This window comes from Lissotriton helveticus, chromosome 11 (assembly GCF_964261635.1).
Source record: "Lissotriton helveticus chromosome 11, aLisHel1.1, whole genome shotgun sequence".
Lineage (NCBI taxonomy): Eukaryota > Metazoa > Chordata > Amphibia > Caudata > Salamandridae > Lissotriton > Lissotriton helveticus.
This window is the reverse complement of record NC_136072.1, coordinates 766,644,941-766,664,142: the sequence shown is the minus strand read 5'-3', so window position 1 is coordinate 766,664,142 and position 19,202 is coordinate 766,644,941. Positions and strand designations below refer to the sequence as shown.

The 19,202-nt window shown below is 39.7% G+C and overlaps 1 protein-coding gene across 2 annotated transcripts in view; it reads left to right on the top strand.

Moving 5' to 3' along the window:
* Positions 1-6,143, top strand: part of SLC23A2 (solute carrier family 23 member 2) — an 876,666-nt gene extending 870,523 nt beyond the window's left edge. For both annotated transcript variants that reach the window (XM_078666639.1, XM_078666640.1), the window contains 2 exons: positions 4,300-4,395; positions 5,236-6,143. In XM_078666639.1, the coding sequence (XP_078522765.1) occupies positions 4,300-4,395; positions 5,236-5,480 (341 nt within the window). In that variant the 3' untranslated portion in view covers positions 5,481-6,143. The remainder of the gene's footprint in view (positions 1-4,299; positions 4,396-5,235) is intronic.
* The last annotated feature ends 13,059 nt before the right edge of the window (positions 6,144-19,202 follow it).

Sequence of the window (19,202 nt, the reverse complement as noted above, 5' to 3'; positions counted from 1 at the left end):
ATTCATAAGCCCACACCAGTCATTCCTGACCTTCCAAACTTGCCGCACCTTTACTCTTTCAGCAGGGGAGAGGGGACTACATCACCCACGCTGCAACGCGAGCTGCTGAGCCGCCATTTCATCGCCAGCGCCCGGAGGTGCTTAAATCACAGCCAGGGCTCCCGCAGCACGGCAGCCCACACCAGTCATTCATAATGCTAGCTTTAGGTTGGTTAGCAGTTAGCTATAATTTCTTAGACGGCTAAAAAGACAATTGGATACAACTACAAGACAGTGCAAGAGTACAATACTGCCAGAGTAAGAAGAATTTATGTGTAATGCTAGCTTTAGGTTGGTTAACACTTAGCTATAGTTTACTAAACAGCTAAAAAAAGACAATTAAGTAAGACTACAAAATAAAAGAATTTTAGGAGACGATAAAAAAAAAGTAGCAAAGGGATCAGGGAAATGTGCTTTGTTTCTTATCTGCTACATAGCGCCTAATGATCCACATTTTCCCCAAGAATGTTGCCACTGCACAGACTATTAGTGGCCTAGGACCTGTTTTAGGATACGAAATGCTTCTTGATGGGACTGGGTTCCCATCAGCCTACATACAGTTGCCAGACAATTGAGTCTTGGTGTATTGTATAACAGACACGCAAAAAGGACATGTTTATCTGTTTCAAGTGCCCCGGAGCAACCAGGGCAATGCTGTTCAGCCTTGGAGGATCGTTGCCAAGCCACTTTGAAGGCGTTCACAGGGAGACAATTGAATCTGAACTGTATGAAAAGCTTCCTGGCTTGTGGGACCGAGATTACCTCCATATACTGTTCATACATTCCTATCCACTTAAACTCCATAAACTCTGATGTCAAGCGGCCAGCAGAGTACTGAGAAACAGTTGAGGGGGCCACCAAATTCCAGTAGTGGGATTTTACAACATCGCTACTAGGTAGAAGGCTAGAATCAGAAATGTCCCACAGGGTACCCAGTCCTATGGCAGAGAGCAATGCTTTAACTTTAGTAAACCAGCTTATTTTTTAAAAACAATCTAGTTAGCAAAGGTCTACAAAAGCTATATCGTAATGTCTAAGCTCAGGTGTTTGCTTAACTCGCAGCCAAAAGAGGAGGGGGCCGGAGCCTAGCTTTATCCACAATAGTGAACGTACCCATATCCAATCTCAGGGGAACAACCTACGTACTCTGGGGGAGAGAGCATAAGGATAATAAGAACTTACTTTCAGTCTGTAGGAGGCCCTCAAGATTATCAAAACCCCAGATTTCGGCACATACAGGGCAGATGTTACTACCTTCTGGTCATAAATCTGGAGTGTAGCTGCTATTGGCCAAGATTGAGAGGTCCTGTGCTCCTTCAACAATGCCCCAGTGGTTTTCTTCTGCTGAAGGTTCCTTTTGATGATATGCTTCCATACCATTGTCTCTGAAAGTGTCGCCCCCAGATAATCAAAAGTAGATACTTTCTCCAAAGGAATCCCCCCCCCCAGGGTCAATTTTCCTTTAAACGATTTATGAGGGTTCATTATCAGGAGTTAAGTTTTTGAGGTATTAACCTCCAGGCCTCTCAGATTACAAAAGGCCATATATGAATAACATATATTTAGGCTTTTTGGTTACTTTGCAGTAAGATTTTCTGTAAGTTTTCAATACCAGTCTTAGTTGGAATTAGAGTTTTTAAGGTTTTGTTTGCCTTCTGTGAATAATATGTTGAATAAACAATTGACAGTGGTAACTCTGTACAGATTCATTTGGGGGCTGTCACGGTAATGAAATCCATATTTCAGAGGGACCTGTGAAAGATTTTCTGCTTATCATGGGTCCATGTGAAATATGAATTGTATATAACTGCAGTGTGCCCAACATATGTATAGTATATTGGTAGATGTGCGGGGAACATTGCGATGTTTATTACCATTGTTGACTTTGGTGAGGGGCCATCACACATAAAAGGCAAAGACTTATGCTGTAAAACACACAAAAGGTGATGGGGAGGAATGCTTGCAATTTGTCTAACCACTGCATTCGGTCAGAGTAGCATCTCAACCCATCGTCACCAAGCCCCCAAGGTTTTGACCCAGCCAAATGCAAATTAGTCTTGACCCGGAGTCCTCCTGGGAACAGTCCAGCCCGAACTGCCAGGCCAGGTCTCCACTGAACTGGAATTCAAGCAACCCAACCCAGGACCGGTTGTGGCTTAGGTATGGGCTCATCAACCGGGTACTGCTTGGTTCCAGCGACCATGAGACCCACGTGTAGGCATACCCATGCTACTAAGGGCGGTACATGAAACACACAGAAAGTGATGGGAGGAATGCTTGCAATTTGTCTAATCACTGCAGTGGCTCAGAGTTGCATCCCAACCCATCGTTCTTTGGCTCACCAAGCCGCCTCAGTTTTTATTCGGACATATGCAAATCAATGTTGACCCTGAGTCCTTGTGGGTACAGTCAAGCCCAAACTGCCAGGCCAGGTCCTACCTGAACCTTAATAAATGCAATACAAGACCGGTTTCGCCCTAGTTATGGACGCATCAGCTCGGTTCAGGGATGACCTGGCCTGTCAGTTAGGGCTAGACTCTTCCCATTCCCCAATATACCACATACACACCTAGTGAAACTTCAGGAATTGTCATATTTGTCTGGCTCATAATCATTTTCCAGCCTTTTGTTCTCCTTTCTGGGCCAAGCTAATTACTGTGGTTCCCAGCAGAGGGATCAACAGGTTTCCAACACAAAAGGGCCATTAACAGTGATTGACCCAGTTCCTGGGAGAGGAAAGGGGCGGGGAGGAAATTAGCAACTTATAATTAGCTTGTCACACTGCCCCTGGGAGTTTTGTTGGGAAGGGATCAGGCAGCTCTATCAACTAGGAGCAGAGCTGGAGCTCTCATGGGAGCTAGGACCAGAATTTTCCATTTTGGATTGTCCCAGAATGCTGTGTAGGAGGGTTGGAACAGGGGTAGAGGAAGGATGTGGCATCTTAGGGCTGGCCAAGGGTGCACGGCTGCCAAAACTTTCTAACCCCACTTAAAACCCCTGCTCAAGGGAGATACAGAGGAGAAGACCCTGGACTTGGGAGTGACAACGACAAAAGAATGTCCAGCTGAAAGGAGAAGCCATTTGATGCCACGCAAGGATGGACGAAGGACTTTGACTCCAGTTGACACCCAAGTCTGGGATGGGTCTCTCTAGGGCAAGTGACGTTGGTCTCCTAATGCCACCTGAGGACCAGTTGGAGGAAAGGACCTGCTGGGTACCCTAGATAATTTTCTTAGAACTTCTGTGGACTAGCCCTGGACTCAGCTGCTGACACACAGGTGCTCTGGAAAAGACTAGGAGGAGGACCTGCGAAGCACTTAAGAGAGGGTGTTCTGCTTGTTGTCTGTAGAGGGGCTGGGAAATATTCCTCCACAAGCAGAACAAAGCCTGAGGAGTGCGGGTAGAGGACTGGGCTGGCGCAGGGAGCAGAAAAAATCAGGCTACTCATGCTAAGCGCAATTTAGAGGCCAGGAGGATAGAGGAAAATGCTCCTGTTGCTAAGGTTTAAAGATGAAGAAATTCGTCCAAACAGGGCCAGAGATATGCTGTCTTAAAGATTTGCGCGTTAAAAGTGAAAAACGGAAGAAACTGAGTCCCTGCACTCCACCCAAGTTCTCTAAATTACCCCCAAGGTGTCACAGATCCCAGGGCTCAGCACAGCATTAGATATTCTGTCCCCTTGGGAGCAGGCTTTTATAGGGACCACTACTCAAGCTTATTTACTTCACACGGGACACCAATCTGGCTGGAGGCCAGGATAAATATTTTTCAGCCTCTGGCACTCCGTCTGAGGCATGGACCAGCCTGCTCGGTGTAGAAAGAAAATTCTGACTCCAGTACAGGATGCCCCGGCTAGTTCAACAGTCCATGTAAAATAATGATGCAAGAAAACCCCAAAAGCTGTACTATCAAATTAGACAGTTCAGGATGATATGCAAAAACAGTTCATTAATTTAATAAGGTGATCATACAAGGATAAAAGTGTTCAGGGGTTAGACATCGTCTTGCGTGCTCGGGTGGCAATTTTCAAAAAAGTGCTAGTGCGAAAGATCAGTTCTTCATTGGTCATAGTAAGCAACCATAAGTAAGAATTATCCAGGCAAACAGGTCTCTGCTTTAAAAAAATGAAATTAAAAGCCACTTGGTATATTTTAAGTAATATTTACAGAAAACAGAAAATTTAAATTAGTTTGTCCACTCACTCCATCACATTTAATTTGTATAATTCACAACGCAGAATCATTCTCTTCTGTTTTGCAGGGATCGCTGAAATCGACCAAGTATTAAATGTTCTCCTCACAACAGCCATGTTTGTGGGTGGCTGCGTGGCCTTTATTTTGGACAACACTATTCCAGGTAAGTTTGGAAAAGGTAAATCTTGGTGTCTCATACGTGATTTTTCGAGTCGCTTTAGTAACATATTTTTTTTAATTATGAGCAAAGCTTTACTACATGAGCTTACATTACAATACTGATTTTTGCCTCCACGTGGATCCCTGTGAAATATGGGTTTACACAATGTGGGGCTGCATTGTGCTGTACTAGATTTTGCAATGATTGGCCAAAGCAGTAAGGACATCAAAAATGCAATTTAGCATAGAACATTTTATTGATGTTCGGTGATGTATAAGACCAACTAAGGTGAAGTAGAAGATAAAATAAAAAAATAGTCTCTAGTAATTTTCAAGATATTACATTGCACCATAGCAGTGTATCTGAGTCAAGTTTAGGTACCCATCGATAGATTCATCTCACCTGCAACACTGGATGAAAAGTTAATACCAAGTTTGATCATGGATGATGAACCATTCCGGAACTTTGTGTCCCCTACACCTTGAACTGAACTCATCTATATAAACTTCCTAAAATCTCTACACTTTCATTCAAAAAGAAAACAAACTTTTATAACATCATGTTTCCAAATCCCTCACGACACAAGCATGTAAATATTATAGATGTATTTTCGTCAGGCAACCAGTTGATACTCAAATATAAAAACTGTAATATAAAAACTGTAGCTTGTGGTGATGTAATGAATCTCAAAGCGAAGTATCACTTCAAATTCAATGGCTGATCGCTGATGTGTTATCACAAAGGGCATCACTTGACGACCTCCCAAATGACAGATATTAGCTAAAGTGTCGAAACACCTATTTTTGAAGATAGTGAAAATCTTTTTGTTTTTGTTCTTTGTAGGTTCTGCAGAAGAGCGAGGCATAAAGAAGTGGAAGAAAGGAACAGTCAAAGGGAGCAAAGATATCGAAGGCATGGAGTCCTATGACCTGCCCTTTATCATGAACTTTATCCGAAAGTATAAATGCTTCAGCTACCTCCCTATAAGCCCCACTTTTGCAGGTTATCCCTGGAAGAACTCGAGGAAAAATAAAAATAGCAAGAGCCGGAGCCGGAGTCCTGGGGACGACTCTGAGGCCACTGTATAACCCTGGCTTATGCCTCTGTTAGTAGTTCTAGTAACAGTTGTGTTTGCATTTTTCTGCTCGTTAAAGGAGCAGGAAAAATGTTTTTGTATATCTGCATTTACATTTCAGAGCAATCGGGGGCTGTGGCCTGGGTGCAAAAAAAGGCTTTAGTTTTCAGAAAAATGGAATCGTCAACACTACCATCGTTTTTTTCATTATTAGAGAAGGAATTCTAATCATTGCTGAAGCTGATTTGCTGGAAACAAAGATTGAACTGCAGCTTGTTTACAGAGAGCCCCGTCTGCCGATAGCCCCCAGCATCTACAATAATGGCCAATTGGACCACGGACAACCTCAAGTGAAAACTTAACCTTTCCTCCCCCTTTATGACTCCGTTATTGAGAGTCGCTTACTTTAATGTTCATAGACATTTGGAAAAAGTGAAATCGAGAACTTTTTTGATTGGGGTGGGGTTGGAGGGAGAGATCAGAATCGCTGACCTTGTGGCTCAGTTTTAGGTTCGATGGTCACAAACGTACATTATGTAAGTTTCATCTTCGTTTATTTCACATTTCAGTATATAATTTTATTAATTATATATGTTCATGCCGTATTGTTGAAACCACATTTACCAAGTTGATGTTATTTTGACAGTGTTTCAAACATGTCTGAAGAGTCCCACAAGCCAGCTTTCAAGCATTTTTGCATAAACTAAAGATACGTTTTGTGTGTTTGTAGGTCTGTGTGTCTAATTATATAGACACATACATTGTTCTGCTGGAATATAGCGCACAATTATAACACTCTACAAAAATGTGATTATTGTGGCACAGTTAAATATCTTAAAAACTCATCTATAACCAAAATCTGTAGAATTCTGCTCTCTGCAGGATACAAATATGCTGCAATTGCAAGTAAAATGTAGAGGTGTCTGCTATTTAAGAAAACACTGGATTCAGTATTTTGCAGCTCAGGAGAAAAGTTCTGTGCAATAAATCACTTCTGCGAAAAGTCTACTTTACACAGTAGCGCCCAACTCACTCAACAATGATCATTAAATATGACTCGCGCTAGGTGTTGCCTGCTGGTGTCCTCTATTTGACGTTCTGGGCTACCTGCTGTTGCAACTAGTTTATGATTTAATGAGATACATTTTCTTCCTAGTTTATTATAGCAAAATAACGTCTGGAACATCCAGAGATACAGGTCATCATACATATTTATTTGTGTTGTTGCCTTTGTGGGGATACAGAAGTGTTCCTTTTTGTGGTTACTCCAGAATGAAGAGCTTGCTCAGCGGACAGTGAGGAAACGTTAAGGCAGAAATCCTAGATATGGTTTACTGCCTGCAAGAATGTACCGTTTTCTGCAGTATTGCTTTTCTGAACAGGCTATGTACATGTGTTTACCTTCTCTTTTAGTTTTCTTGGTAATCACTTAGCAAACCCTAGTAGAAAAGCACCACATACACCCTGAAGAACTTAGAGTGGATGACAAAAGATTACTTTTTTCCTTGAGGGAACTGTGTTCTTGGAAACTGTCCAGACTGCACAGGAGGCTTGGTGTATTCTGTGTGTCCTATTGCATTCCAGCCTGTGTTTGCCAGTAAGCATAATGCTCTTGCTTCCACCTCCTTTCAATTCTTAACTAAAAGAGGACCCCCCTTCCCCTTCCATATTGTTCAAAGATCAGAAATTGTGCTATAGCATTGTGTTCATGACCCAAACCCTACTTTACTACTCTTGTGTTCCTCATTTTTATATTAAAGGAAATGCTTCTTCATTTTCCACACAGCCAGTTCAGTCCAAGAAACATTGTATATTCTCTGATATTTTTCCAGTTTTGCCTTGCTGGCTCAAGGATATATATATATATATATATACTCAGACTTTTCTACCTTTTAACGTTTAGACAGTCACTCCTCTATCTCGACAAGTTCAATTTGAGAGGTCGTTATGTGCTGTCGGAGTACAAGAAGTTGAATGTTAATATGTAGGTGCTGAAGTCGATCTTTTTAGTTCAGGCCACTTCTTTCCATTGCTCTGACACGAGGTGGTACTTGCACGCAAGCACAGCAGCTATGCTTGTAGCACCTACCACTTTTTTTTGTTCATTGAGGTTTGTGAATGGCTTAAAGCTCAGCAAGACAGTCCTGACCGATACATAACACCTCACACAAACAAGGCTATTCCACAGTGAAAAAAAAAGAATGTTGGATTTTCCTTGAGTCGCTCTTTTTCACTATAAGACACAACTCCAAGGGTCTCCAGCGTGGATGGGCGGGGAATCAGGTCTTTGTTGCCTTTTTCAAGCAGGTCCTGTGTGTCCCCTCTTATTCTACTAATCCTTAGCGGTACTCCGAGCCTTGTTTGTACCAGGACTCCACAGTTAGGACATGCTGATAGTACTCTGGGATGTCGAATACAAGAATATTGTGCAACACTACTATCATAGACAAAATGTCAGAGACAAAAATATTGAAAGGTATGTGCATATAGAGAAGTATACATTTACTATTTTAAATTCCACATCTATGGATATCTTCAAGGTACATTTATGTGGAGCTGGGTATAGAAAATCTATACATACCTACCTTTCGACATTTTGGTCCCTGATATTTTTTGTATGTTATTTACTGTACAATATTAAGGATCTACCCTTGGCACACTATATCTGGTTCTTAGATCATCTAACGAGTGGCCAATTCACAGCAGGATACCATAGCCATGTCTACCCTTCTCGAAACTAGATGGGCTCCTACATTTTGTATTCTCTAACAACGGAAAACATATTTTCTTCTGCTAATTGGACGTTTTTGTTAAGTATCTTATATTAGAGCTTACAGTCCCTCAATTTCATTTTGGATTGTTCTCTCTATCGCTTATTTCTTTGATTTACAATGATCCTGTTGCATATTGTTGTAGGACAGCTACTTTGGGCTCTCTGCAAGCATTCTACAAACACAGTTGTCTGATTGTGAAAGACGTTTTAACAGCCTGCTAGCCCTCACATTTACACTGATCTCAAGTTCGCCGATTCTCTAATGAACTTGAAATAGAAGGATATTGAAGGTATTATTAAAGAAAAACTACTAGTCTATTGTTATTTTGGTACTTTTACTTCACATGCTCCTTTACATTACCATGATTATATACCATGCCAGGCTAATCACCACCCATAGAAGAATAAATTACATTGTTCGTATTAGGAACTGAACAAGTTAATCAGGGAGATGCATGGGCAAAATTATAAAAAAGCTGTTTTTCCATACACATAACTCCTTATGGCAGAGTTTCTAGTCCAAAAATGGAATAAATTCCGAAAAGTTATTACTAGAGGAGGACCATTGAATTAAGAATACTCGATTTACAACTGTAATTTTCATACCTTCCCAAATGTAGCTGGCTATACACCTAGATCAAAACATTTCCAGTCAGCAAAATGTTGATAGTTCACTAGCCTGCAGTTTTGGTTCCGTAGACGTAGCAGTCTTCTTTGTATGTCAAATTATTTGATCTTCATTGGGGGAGATTTTACTTCTTACTCAATATTGATGGTTTTATTTCCTACGTCCATTACAGATCTGTATGGATCTCCTTATAGAATGCCCAAAAACTGGGCTGCATTGGCGCTCATGTGTAGGATTCCACCACTATGGTCTCCAGTATGTTATAGCTGCTACCTCGCAAATGTACATTTTATAATCTTGTTCTTTTTCTTTCAATCCCATAGTTATAGTTTAAACAATTTCACCGAGGACACCTGGGGAGTTTGTCTTTGTGGGTAAAGATGGGGGAGGAGGATGGGTAGGGTGTGAATAGGAATGTCCCACCACTTTTCAAAATATTAGGGTTTCTAAATTATTTTGTGCTTATCATTGAATAGCATCACTGGTTCAGTATACAACTCGATAGGGTTATTTGTCATTCTTGTGTGTTCTGTAAATAGAAAAGTGGAGACATTCAGAATCTGATTGACGATTTCAAAGGGAGTTAAAAAGGTATTAGCAGATTGTTCCATGCTTATTCAAATAGAAGTATTTCATGTATATTAATCTTGTAGAATCTTTCACCACATTGCCTAGGAAGCCCCAGCTAGTCATACTTCAGTCAGCTGACCCCAAATTGCGCCAAAGCATGTGGATTGCTGTAAACCACTTTTTGGGCCAAAATAAAAGGTTAGGTCTAGAGATATCCATTTTCTGTTTCCGACGATGGCAACAGTGCCTGTGTACTAGATCATTGACCATACATTGCAATTGCGGAAATATGCTTTGGGTTAAGTCAGTTAGAGCAGGCTAATTGTGGCACCCAGATTTTGGTTTAATATTAAGAACATTGATTTTAATGAAGTGCATCCTTATTAGCTTCTTGCTACAGACCACATTAGCTAGCTGTCTGTTGCTGAGCGCTAATGTCATCCATTATACCTACAAGTCACAGTATATTGCTGATTCTTGTATACTGCACGATTTACTTTAAAATATGGCTTTCTTGTGGAATTAAGTCATTCCTACAATTACACATGCATGGCGCAATAGCGTCGCTGTGCCCTATTTTATTTATTACTGGTGTACATTCAGAATGCAAGAGTTGGTATTTGCAAGCACTTGTTCACATTGATCATTACATTTTGAATTTTTTTTATATCGCTATCTGGTGGTAAAAAATGCAGTGGTAACGTGCAAAATTTGTTTTCTAATTACTAACATGAGTGTCTCTTGATGGTACGTGTATCTTATAGTGAATCTTGATTACATCAAAAGAGATTCCTTATCTCAAATTATGACTTTGAGGGACACCAGTCAAATAATCTACTAATTTGAATAGTTGTGCTGTCAATAATTGTACTCCATTTTGTGAGTGTTTTCAAGATAAAGTACCTCCTATTTTCAAGACTTTGATTTCGGGTTGTAGAATATATATAGGGGATCATTACAAATTAACCGTTGCTGGTCTTTTTTGGACAACTCCGTTTTTCTACTGGTTACTATAGCAAGATTTGCTCTTAGTGACTTTTGAAGTAAAATTTCCACCTTATCGTAGCCCAGCGATGTTAAAATTGGCAACATTTGTTAGACTGAACATTCGAGGTAGCACTTCCAGAAAACAAATGTTACTTTCACGAACTTAAAAAATCAGTACATAATGCAGTGCCTATTATGCTATTGCTTACTGCTTTCCTAAAATGTATTTTCTGTTGTATTCTAGGTTTGCAAGGATCATGTTACTTTCCTAGCATTAATGGTTGATCTACAATGATTATTGTGAGCTAATTTATTACCATCAAATGGTACTTTTGTTCCCTCTTCTAGCAAGCGATAGTCTGTGTTCCAGTACAGTTTTACTGAGTCCTCATAAAGTGTAGTAGTTGCAGTTGATTTCAGCTTTCAAATGGTATCCTTTGCCAGAAATTGCAACTTGTTTATTTGGTCGGACAGCTGTTTGGGTCATTGGGGCTATACACCTGCAGTAATTCAAGAGTGTTTTGGTGAATTGTGAACCATTGGTTCTAACATCTGTGATTATACTCTAACATACTTTTCTCAGACTGCTATTGTTAAAAGCAAATAGGTGAATAGATTTGAAAATGGTGCATGCCATTATCATCTAAAATGTGTTTGCAGGAAAACATTTTTTGACCATTCATCTTCCAAAAATATTCTCTACTCCTTTATCCTGTCGCAGACAAACACAGGACACAATTCCCAAAGAGCCTCGCAAGTCGTGGCTAGATATCCACACTGCAGTTTCTCATTGCCGAGATTCTGCCTCAACTGCAGAGGCAGTTGTGAATTGGGCCCTTAGTGGTGCTGTCCTATTGCGCTCCTTGTACGATGGCCACAGGGATGCATTTCATTCACACCAACGTACTCCTTTCCCCTAGTAGGTAGTTAGGCTACAAAGTACCTGAAAGATTAGTCTTTGTTGTGAAATCTTAGTGATTGACTAAATTGAACTCTTCCCATGAATGACCTTCCGACGAGAGGCACCAGCCCTGTCTTGGCATCTCCCATATTTCCTCTAAACCAATCAGCCGCTGACAAAAAGAGCCTTATTGGCGCCTGCCAACACACTGCTTCAGTGGTCTGCTGCCTGGCTCTAAACCCATCCAAAGGGCACTGGCATATCGTGTATTTTTACATGCTTTGACTTTGTCATTGACATAACGGCTTTTTCATTAGATAAGGTGGTGCCTGCATTTTAACATGCCGGGTTTACCGTGTGGCATACTGTCTGTATTATGCTCACTAGTAATATGTTAAGAAAATACTTGTCATAATGTTGAAAGAAACTAGCTCTTGGCAGTGACAATCCCAAATGTTTACACCATAGTTCAAGTACCATCTGCTCTGCCGAATTTTAATGTGCATGAAAAGAATCCTTGATACACAGGGATTTGTTACCCAAGACCCTGTTACCCTGCAGCGGAGCAGACTACTTTTTCTAAATTTAATCTAACCCATGCATTTAATCCTCCCTATTGAACACAAAGTTGATCATTCGCACGCCTACGTTTTAGTGATACCATGTAAGGTTTCGGGGATTCCATTGTTCATTCCTACTTCTGTATATAAGCTACACTTTCTTCTTACACTTAGCACAGGTGAGAGAGAAATGCTTATGTACTGTCCTTTCCTCTAAAAAAGAGGGACATAGATCCTTTGTGGCCTGTGTCAAATGAGTGAAAGAAGAATCTTTGATGCACAGAAGGGTGGATTGACATCAATAAAAATGGCACGATTTCTAAGCTGGTAGACATATATTGACTTTGTCAGTCTGTATTATTGTATCTGAATCTACATGTACATACAAAGCAGATATACAATAAGTAGCTATTACGGTCCTAACTTTCCCCTAAATTCTCGTAGAAAGTTAAACTAAGAGTCTGAAAGGCAAATGGTGTGCACGTCCCCAAGAAAATGGAGATGGCGTTGTAGAACCATAATAAACTGTTGTAGTATCTTTTTTAAATCGGATTTGTATGTTTTATTTTATGTTTTCCAATTGTCAAAAACACTAATTGCACAGGAGGTGATACTGATTTTGAGCCACAGTGGTGAAAAAAAAGGATCATGTAAAATACACTGGGTTTGTCTGCCTTTTGAAATGCACTATAAAAAATAATGCAGTCAGAGGATATGGTAAGGATGAGTGGCGGTGGGGGGTGATTTATTTATTTGAGATGGTTTGTATGCACTCTGCGCCAAACCCTGATCACAGATGTAGAGTATTTCCTGGCCCAGTTTTCATTTCAAACACTTCACCTTTTCTGGATACCTACCGTAGTTTCCATGGAGGTGCCCAAACATACAGCAGGCCATGCATATTCCTGTCTATCCTGGATCTGCAAAATTGCGCAAAGAGCATGTGTGATCCTTTTATTGTTGGCTGGGAATACTTTTCAACCTGGAAAATGTGTTCTATTGCAGTACCAGGAGAAGATTAATCCGTAAAGTCTGTAAATGTTCAAGTCCACAAATAGTTTAGTAGCACCAGGACATTGGGGCTTGAGTTGCTCTGAGATGTTGGAACTAAAATGTTCTGACATAAAGTATACCTGTTTCTAATAATGTGATTCAAACTTTTGTAGCATGTGCTTTTAAACTACTGGGGATTACTCTGGGCAATAGTCCTTCAATTTTAACTCCGCTGACGTAAACCACAGAACATGATATGCAAAACACTGCCAGGGAGGGTCCACAGGTAGCTCAACTACCAGTTTAATAATTCATGTTGTCTTCTGCAACATACGCTGCTCAACATTCAACCAGTTGTGTCCGCAGCCTTGTTCCCACCTTTCTTGTAAGTCTGTAGAAAAGTAGAAAGATCAGACCAGTCCATCAGACTTCCCTAACAGTTTATCATTTTTCTAGCCTCTTTGGGTTCTGCCAATTTTCTAAAGAAAATAGACAACTACTACCTAAATGGAATTTGTGGAGGGCAAGGTTGCTGTATTTTCCTTGTTTTTAGCCTCAACAGTCTTTTAAGTTAGTGGTCATCTCATGTCAAAAGACAAGGATGGACTCTCGAATATCATCTTTGTACCAGCTGAGCCACTTATGTGACATTGGGGTTGAGTCGGTTTGACACCAAATTCGTACATTTATTTTATGGTATGATTGACAGCTCGGTTTGAATATTAATCTGGCAGTTCTGTTTATATATCTTATTCCTACCAGGAACTGTGTTCGATAAAACTAGGCAACGGTAAAGACAATAACTTTTTTAAGAGTGTGATGGACAGATCTAAAATAATCTAGGAGTGACCTCGGGTAGCTCAGGTGTACCCTTTTTTCTTATACCATTTGTGTCTACCTTGCAAGTGAACAATGTTGTTTACAGTCCTTAAGTTGCGTAGATTTTCTGCTCCCTACTCTTGAAAATTACTGATCCGGCATCTATTTGCCTGAAAAAACCTTTAAAATTTGTAGTCTTTCATTCGTATAAAACAAGAAACCTAGATGCAAAAGTCCAGCATACCAATTTCCTAACAACAGATCTCCGACTTTTAATTATCCACATTCTATTTATGGTGAACAATTTTTCCATGACTTGAAATTTCTGACGCCGGAAATCCCTAATATTCTGGAGATGCATTTTGACTTTCAGCTGCGTTGTGGCTGATGACAAAAATAGGTACGGCATACAAATAACAAAACGTTGCAACTGTACCTTTCATAGCTAAGACAAACTGGCTTAAAGTTGTTGATCCTAAAGATACTGCACTTTTTAATTGTACATGCCGAATTATTTTACAGCCCAACAAGACAGTAGTTTGAGTAACTAAGGCTTCGATTGGGAGTGTTGACAGGCAGAGGGTTCTAATAGGCCATTTCAAAAGTGTGATTTTAATACAGCTTTGCCTGACTCCTTCATCGTCCACTCTAGTTAGATTGAATTGTTGCCATTCAAATAAACTTCAAACAACCTTCAAAGAAGACTGATTTATTTATCTGTGATCGCTAAATGTAAATATTGCACTGCTAGGTTTGCTTACACAGATGAGTTACCCCATGGAATACTGGCACACTCTCTTGTGCTGGGCATTCCCTTGTTCTCCGAAAGATGTTAAATACTGGGATGCACAACTTCTCTTCCACAAATGAATACGTGGTCTCTGGTTTGATTGTGTTAAGTCCTGTTGTGTAATGTTAAGATTTTAAAAGAGTGGACTCCTGCTAATGTTTCAGCAGTGTTGGCCGGATATTATTAACTTGCGTAGCACACAAGACATTACAGTGTTAGAAATTCAAACCTAGATGTTCTGTCAGTATTTGGTGTCTTCCCATCAGCTCTTAGAGCCCCCACATTATGGATATTAGTAGGTGTCCTTCAAATTTACTTTCATAAGTGGGGAAAAAAAGTTGATTACTTTAAAACTTTAGTTGTCAACGGTAATAACTATTATGGATGCACCCGGTGTTAAGTGATAATTTGGAATTATTCTAAATATATATATATATATATGTGTTCAAAATATCGACACTGAAGAACTATTGTTACAAGAAAAAATGTTTCACAATATGTACTCCGCAGCATGCCCACCAAAGCACCCGTTCTCACTGAAATATCCTTATACAGCATCTTAGACACCTTAAACATTCCTCAAGATTTGTTGGTAAAGTTTGAAAAATTATCAGAGGATACCTAATTAACCTTTGCCACGGGCTTAGTCTCAGGGTCCTCTTAAACATTTTGTCTTTTCACAGTCATACTATATGAACAACCCGTGGCAGAGGTGCCTATGTGTCCTGGAGACAGGCAGGATGTAATTTTGAGCCTTTATTAACGATATCAGTCTATCTTTCTCGTTAAAAATGCTCATTGACCCTAAAAGAGGTCTCCTTGATCATAAAGCTTTATTAGATAAACTGTGGGTGTAACCTTTCTATTTGTGAATATCGTCATTTTAGAAGATAAGCCATTCATTAGGCATGCCTTAAGAATAAATGCAACTTCAGAAAATGTGACTGACAACTGGAAAACGGATTGGCGGAAATTATATACACTTTGCATAATTTGCATGTTTGTTTTTGCAGTTGGTTTAAACCTCTCAATTCACACCCATACTGATATTTAACCATAAAAAATACTAGAGCGACAAAAAGCTGCATCTGATAATATATTTTTTTTAAAGTGTCTGCAGTTTATCATAGTCCAATAATTCTACAGCTATTGTCTATACAAACTACTCATCCACCGTAAATCTCAACAGCATTATAAGAATTTAACGTAGCAGTACTTCTTATTTTATATGTAATGAACACACCCTATCGAAAGTCAAGCGTCATTGCCTTGGTACAGCGAGGTTATTGTGTTGTGGTATGTTCACAGGTTAGTGGGAAAGGTGATATTAGTTACCAGTGTTTCTAATATATTTGAGGGAAATGTTGAACTTCCTACAAAGCTGAAACTGAGCAACCATGCACACAAAGCTTCAAGCACTTATCTGCACTGAAACGTTGTGCTATGTAGTAGTAAGTTTTACAAACTCACTGGTTTTACAAGCACGGTAGCAATGCTGCAACTGACGGAGTAGGGAGTAGATCAGGTAACTTTTTAAGGATGGTATCCTCAATGACTTTGCCTTCTCATACTCGTTTTGGGCTTGAGTAGTGATTGTGACATCTGTGTCAAGTAAAGAGGGGCTTGTCTGATCTAATTCCATTATTCATGTTTTACCTGGAGTTGTTGTGGTCTAACATCGACATCCACACTAATCTTTAAGTACTAGCTTACAGACCGGCAGAATCTCCTTAAAGCACTTTATCTTGAGCCAAAAAAGATCTTGCTTAATTTTTTTCTTGGTCTGACATTCGTTTTGTTCTTTGCAAAAAGACAGAGTGATGCCCCTATGCTCTTCATCCACATACACATTCCGGTCAAGGTATTGTAACTGCTTAATTCATCCCTGTGCCATCCACATTTATAAAAATCAGAAATAGATTTAGGAAAGCTTTGTCTTTTCTTGGCATTTGTGGCAACCTTGTTAAGGTTTTTGGTTTTGTTCAAAATTAAATTATTCTGCTATTATGCGTTTTCAGAACAAACCAACTTCTCATATTGTGGCATTTAATTTTTTTTATATTTTAAATGTTTCAGAGATGTTTTGTTGCTGTAAATGTATTGTTTGTTACAAACCATGATTTGCTTTTAAAAGGTGTATTTTTTGTTGAAGAAATGTTCATATTTTTTTCTAACATGGCTTTATTAAACATTTAAATATTTAAAAATATGTAATATTTGGACCAGATGTTGTGAATAATAGTAGGAAAAACTATTTTATTCTGTATTTTTAAAGCTGTTGGATATAAATAAAATTTGATTATAGATGCAGCTGTGGTGCCCTTTGTGCTATTGTGTTATCTGTTTTCCAAAATTAATTTAAATGGAGTACCAAGTGCTAAATACGAGTCTTTTTCAGAACATGGATTATATTGGATCGCCAGTTCATCACTTTCAGGGTTTTAGTTGCCATTAGAGGCCAATTTTACTCCAATATTATAGTAAGACATTGTCAACAAAATAACTGTATTACTGTGTCTGATGTAAGAGCATGTTTAACTTGGCAGTCACAGATTCCGACTCATAGCTGGACCTTAGGAAAACAATTAAAAGTAGTTCATTTGGTTATAAACCAACCTGTTGATCATCATGAGTAAATCCAGTTTATAGAGCATGTTATGTAAAACTAAGCATACTCCATTCTGAGGTCACCAGAATTTCTACTGTCAAAAACATGCTGTTACCACCAAATTTCCTTCTAACTAGAATATACTTATAACAAAATAGCAAAACTTTGCAACCTTCTTAGCTGGGTGCTGAAGACTAGCAGCATCTGAGTTGTAGGCAGAGATAAGAGGCCAGCACCAAGCTAAAGAAGGGGTGGGGAGGAAGCCAGCTGAACAGAGGAGATTGTATTAGAAAAGAAAGTTGAGAGATCTTGGCAGAAATCAAAAGAAATATGTATAGGGTTGTAAAAGACCTGATAAATTAGATTTTTGTGATTTTTTTTTGTGATGCAATACAGCTCATGGGATGAACAGGAACCAGACTTGATTTTGTTCCATAAGTATGTAGATTGAGTTGTCTGAATCAGACGTTGGCATTATTGTTTTTCAGACTTATAAGTGGATTTGTTCATAGTACTGTTTAATGGGTGCCATGGTGGCCTTAAGAGTTTGCAGTAGCACATGGTGGCTCCAAGCTAGTCAGAGTACCGGGGAAAGGAAGGATGTGAGAGATGAGAAATAATGTATTTGAGTGGGGCTCCCACATCAAGGAGGGCAGTAATCCACAAATTAAAAGATTCAGAAGAAGTGGAGCTATAGGGGAAGTTGGGAAAGGGCTATTGCAAAGGTCCAAAAACAGAGCTAACTGATCGTTTCCACCAAGGTTCAGAAAATTAGAAAGACAGATTGGCTCTATGAAAAATTATGTGTGTTTTTAAGGCAGGCAGATGGAAAGATCTGAGCATATAAGAGATAGAGGGACAAAGTGACAATTATCAATATTAGTAACATAACCATGAAGCGTCTGACTGGATTTGTAGGCAGAGTGCTATGAAATTAGAGGCAGAGTGAGTTGACAGCTTCTATCAGTGTGGAGGAGTCAGTTATTTGGGGGTCTGTAAATGGGGAAATGGCCTTTACAACGTGGGAATTAGAACGCTGTGCCTTTACTGTGCATGTTTTACTACCCCTATGCCTTTAACATGGTAAATCTATTTAAGGTAACTATAAACTTTTGTGTATGTATATATATTTATTTATTTATTTTCCCCCCACCTCCATATGCTGCTTCAACGTCACCATCCCTCGCAGGATAATCACAGCGTGCAAGAAGTAGAGAAACCCGCTATGTCTTTGAAGCACTCGTCCCCCTCACTCAGGAGATAAACATAGCATACCAGTAATTGGTGCTTCAAGGGTGCGTTATTTAATCATCCATGAGATGTCTCAACGGCCCTAACTTGTTTCGACTCTCCAACTGGAGCTTGGTTCACGGATGGGTGTGACTTCACAAATATTGTTTTTAAAGTGACAGTACACACATAAATAATAAAAATAGACCTAATACTATCACATCTAGTTGGACATGGTCTTTCTTCTCATGCTCTTTGTTAGAAATTTGGTCTCTAGTTTGCAGCCTGTCCAAGAAGGGATCACAATCCTAGTCTGGGTAAACTAGATACATACTTTAAATTAACCTGTGCTCACCCACTGATTCCTTGGCACAGAGCAGGCAGGCTTAACAAGAGGCAATGTGTTAAGTAGTTTTACAACGCGCACACACAGTTACACAATGAATATCCCACAAAAATGTTTAGAACAATGGAGAAAATTTATCTGAGTAAAACAATAAACCAAAAATAGTGTTTAGAAGTCATTAGCTAGCAATAGGTTACTTAAGGTCGCGATGGACCGTTACATATTCAAAGTTCAGCCTGACCGCGATGGAGAGCAGGTCGGCTGCAGGACATAGACAGGTCAAACTGAAGAAATACCTTGGCTGGAGCAAGTGTTTATGTTGAGAGCCTGCTTCGCCATTGTAGAGCTGCTCAAAGGGGTCCTGCGTCGTTGTTGAGCCCCGTTGAAGTGAATGCAATGTGTCGTCATTGAGCTACACAGAGCGCCGTTGTCTGTGGACTGCAGACTGTGGTTCCACTGTCGTCGAGCAGCCTTCGTGTTTAAGGGCGATGCAGCCGCATGTTTCACGCAGTTGTGACGATGCATCGGTT